Source organism: Cyprinus carpio, chromosome A3 (assembly GCF_018340385.1).
Source record: "Cyprinus carpio isolate SPL01 chromosome A3, ASM1834038v1, whole genome shotgun sequence".
NCBI classification, from domain to species: Eukaryota; Metazoa; Chordata; class Actinopteri; order Cypriniformes; family Cyprinidae; genus Cyprinus; species Cyprinus carpio.
This window is the reverse complement of record NC_056574.1, coordinates 37,886,355-37,890,330: the sequence shown is the minus strand read 5'-3', so window position 1 is coordinate 37,890,330 and position 3,976 is coordinate 37,886,355. Positions and strand designations below refer to the sequence as shown.

The 3,976-nt window shown below is 46.5% G+C and overlaps 1 protein-coding gene across 1 annotated transcript; it reads left to right on the top strand.

The window, feature by feature from the left end:
* The first annotated feature begins 232 nt into the window (after positions 1-232).
* LOC109103910 (transcription factor Sox-9-B-like) lies at positions 233-3,698 on the top strand. Its single transcript, XM_019117253.2, has 3 exons — positions 233-880; positions 1,584-1,831; positions 2,041-3,698. The coding sequence occupies exons 1-3, from the start codon at positions 471-473 to the stop codon at positions 2,697-2,699; spliced, it is 1,317 nt and encodes a 438-aa protein (XP_018972798.2). The 5' UTR covers positions 233-470; the 3' UTR covers positions 2,700-3,698.
* The last annotated feature ends 278 nt before the right edge of the window (positions 3,699-3,976 follow it).

Here is a 3,976-nt window from a genome sequence, read left to right as displayed (position 1 = left end):
CACTTAGATATTTCCACTTCTACATGTGTTTATAGCCTCGTCTGAATACACAAGAAATCAGATGAGCAGCAAATCGTTGTAGATTTAATATTTTTATATATAATAATTCATCATGATAAAAAATTTTCTTCTTATAAAAAAAAAAAACGAGACATAAAAAAAAAAAAAAGAGAGATCGGGCTCTGCTCCGCCTCCCTCCCTCCATCCATCCGTATATAAGTGACGTGCTTTGGAGAGAGAGGGAGCAGAACCTCTCCACGTCTCCACACACATACCTGCACTCAGTCAGGATTTGTCCTCGTCTCAGAGATACATGTCGTGCTGTGTGGTGTGAGTTTATTTTCCCGATCTGAGCAGTTCTGGGGGACTTTGGACACTCGGAGCCCCTTTGCGCACGGCCGCGCGCGCGTTGACGCACTCCTCTGAGGACTTTACAGCTGCGCTAGAGTTTCCAGCACTCACCCTTCTGCATGAATCTCTTCGACTCCTACCTGAAAATGAGCGACGAGCAGGACAAGGGTCTCTCCGACGCGCCCAGCCCGAGCATGTCCGAGGATTCCGCCGGGTCTCCGTGTCCGTCCGGATCGGGCTCGGACACCGAGAACACCCGCCCGGAGGAGCACCTGGGAGAGTTTAAGAAGGACGAGGACAAGTTCCCCGTGTGTATCAGGGACGCGGTGTCTCAGGTGCTGAAGGGCTACGACTGGACCCTGGTGCCCATGCCTGTGCGAGTGAACGGCGCGCACAAGAGCAAGCCGCACGTCAAGAGACCCATGAACGCGTTTATGGTTTGGGCTCAAGCGGCGCGCAGGAAACTGGCGGACCAGTATCCACACCTGCACAACGCCGAGCTCAGCAAGACCCTCGGCAAACTCTGGAGGTCAGAGCATTCATTGTTTATGAAGTGTAGGACAACTCCAGAAGCCGGAGCAACACTGATTCATTTAACTGCCCAGACAAACTTCCTGTATTATTAATATTAAACTGCATTGTTTCATAGCATTATTATATAATGTCAGGCAATACTGATAAGCTGTTTGGGAAATAAAGGGTAAAACTATAGCTTAGGCAAATGGTGAATTAACCCTTACTTCAGTGCAGAAAAAGTTGTGTAGTCACTAAAAACTTTGGTAACACTTTGGAAAAGGGAACACTTACTCACTATTAACTATGACTTTTCCCTCTATAAATTCCTAATTTGCTGCTTATTAAAAGTTAGTATGGTAGCTTTTAAGTTTAGGTATGAGGTAGGATTAGGGATGTAGAATAAGGTCATGTAAAATAAGACATTAATATGTGCTTAATTACTACTAATAAATGGCTAATATTCTAGTAATATGCATGCTAATAAGAAACTAGTTAAGAGACCCTAAAATAAAGTGTTACCCAAACTTTTAGTTTTAAGAAATTTAGTTAGATCTGGATTACGTTATTCTTTTTTTTCCTGAATAATATTTTTTCTTAAGTGAACCCAAAAAGTAATCATAGTTGTTTCCAAGAACAATTTATACCTTTTTTGTAGGTTTCTTTATTGTTAACTAAGGTAGATCTGAGTATTGATTATTTCTCATGTGCTTTTGTAGGTTACTGAATGAGGGCGAGAAGCGTCCATTTGTGGAGGAGGCCGAGCGTCTGAGGGTCCAGCACAAGAAAGACCACCCCGACTACAAGTACCAGCCCAGACGGAGAAAATCAGTGAAGAACGGCCAGAGCGAGAGCGAGGACGGCGAGCAGACCCACATCTCCCCCAACGCCATCTTCAAAGCCCTGCAGCAGGCCGACTCTCCCGCGTCCAGCACGGGCGAAGTGCACTCTCCGGGAGACCACTCAGGTACTTGACTTTGAAGTAGAAAAGGCATGCGATTCCACCGGCAGCCTTTGAAAACATCCAGCGGCAGCTCCTTATGTAATTCCTGCAGGGAAACTCATAAATCTTATCTGGCTTTCTTAACGTCGCTGTATATCTTTATTAGCCTTCTGGTTGCGTCAGCAACATAATTCTGGAACTGCGTAGTTCAATTTGGTTTCATTCTTGTTCAGGTCAGTCCCAGGGTCCCCCCACACCTCCCACAACCCCCAAAACGGACCTGCCGTCCAGCAAAGCGGATCTCAAGCGCGAAGGCCGTCCGCTGCAGGAGGGCATCGACTTCGGGGCTGTAGACATCAGTGAGCTGAGCAGTGACGTAATCTCCAACATGGAGCCGTTTGACGTCAATGAGTTCGACCAGTACCTGCCTCCTCACGGACACCCGGGGGTCAGCAGCAGTGCCCAGGCGTACTCCACCGGCTACGGACTCAGCACTCAGGCCGGAGGGGCCTGGATGGCCAAACAGCAGCAGCCGTCGATGGCCAACAGCGGCGAGCAGAGCCAGGGCCAGCAGCGGACGCAGATCAAGACAGAGCAGCTGAGTCCCAGCCACTACAGCGAGCAGCAGCAGGGCTCCCCACAGCACGTGGCCTACGGCTCCTTCCACCTGCAGCACTACAGCACCTCCTACCCCTCCATCGGCCGCACGGGGTACGACTACGCCGAGCACCAGAGTCCCGCCAACTCCTACTACAGCCAGTACCCCGCTTTCAGCTACATGAGCCCCGGCCAGAGGCCCCTGTACACCCCTATCGCCGACACGGCGGGCGTCACGTCCAGTCCGCAGCACTGGGAGCAGCAGCCCGTCTACACCCAGCTGTCCAGGCCCTGAGGGACTAAGCGGCTGTCCTGGGACGCTCGCAGCTCGGTGGGAAAAAGCTGGAAAAGTACTGAAACAAACGGAATGGCTCCCAACTGTGCCTTTTGAAATTGTGATTATATTTTTCTAGATATAATGAGACAAGAGAAGTCCTCTGTGAGGACAGATTCCAGATAATTATTTTAGTATGTACTGTGTATGTGTTACGTGTGTTTTTCGGAATGGGGGGATTTATACGCAGCTGTCTGTGGCCTCCCGGACTTCACCCTGGTGATATTTCTGTAAAGACTCGTTTGCCTGATATTTCTCCTCTGTATATATTTGTGGGGGTTTCTTAAAACTTGGGCAAAGCATGTTGATTTGTCATCATGAGTAGGTGCTTCTAGAGTCTGTGCCTAGGCTTTGCCATATCACTTGAGCTCGTTTCTGTGAAAACTGCCTCTAGAGTCCGTCTGTGCCTACAGAGATCACACTGCCAGAGGAGGAACAGGAAGTGCCCTTTGACCTGAGGCTCCTCAGCAGCTCGCCATTGGTCAGACTGTCATTCCTCCAGTCTTAACCTCTTTAATTTATTCATTAGTGTTCATTTGACTTGAAAGTAATACTATTTGCATTCTATCATTTACTTGGGCTTCGTACGACTATTTGTGACAAAATGTTTCCGGACATGATTGCGATTTAGTTGTAGTGCAAACTTTAACCATCTCATTTATTTATCATTTCTTAATGTTTCCATTTCAAATGTTCCTTTGATAATCTAGTTTTGTGAAACCTGATCAAAACCTTTTATAGAAACAACTGGAACTTGTGGTTTTTGTTTGTTTTTTTGGTTTCTCAAACATGTTGACTTCTGCAGGCTGTTAGCTACATCTCTACGAAAAACACCAGCATTTATTTCCTTTCCCTTGTTTTTTATGTCATTAAGAAAAACTGTAAAACATGCCACCGTCTTAAAAGAAGCTTATCTTTTGTATCATATTGTTTGCAATAAAAAGAAAGATACTGAAAATATCATCTGCTTTAAGATGTGTCTTTTTCAAATGTGATGACTTTTTGTGGGATTACAGCTCACACAGACATCAGCCTATGGGTGCTCCCATCCACAAAACACAGCAGATTATTTCCTTTGCTTCAGTAAATGCATCATCACTCAGGATACTGTCAGTGCTTAAAGGAAGAGTTCACCCAAAAATGACCTCAGGCCATGCAATACAATGTGGATGTGTTTGTTTCTTCATGGAAACAGATTTGGAGAAATGTAGCATTACAGCACTTGCTGGAGTGGTGTT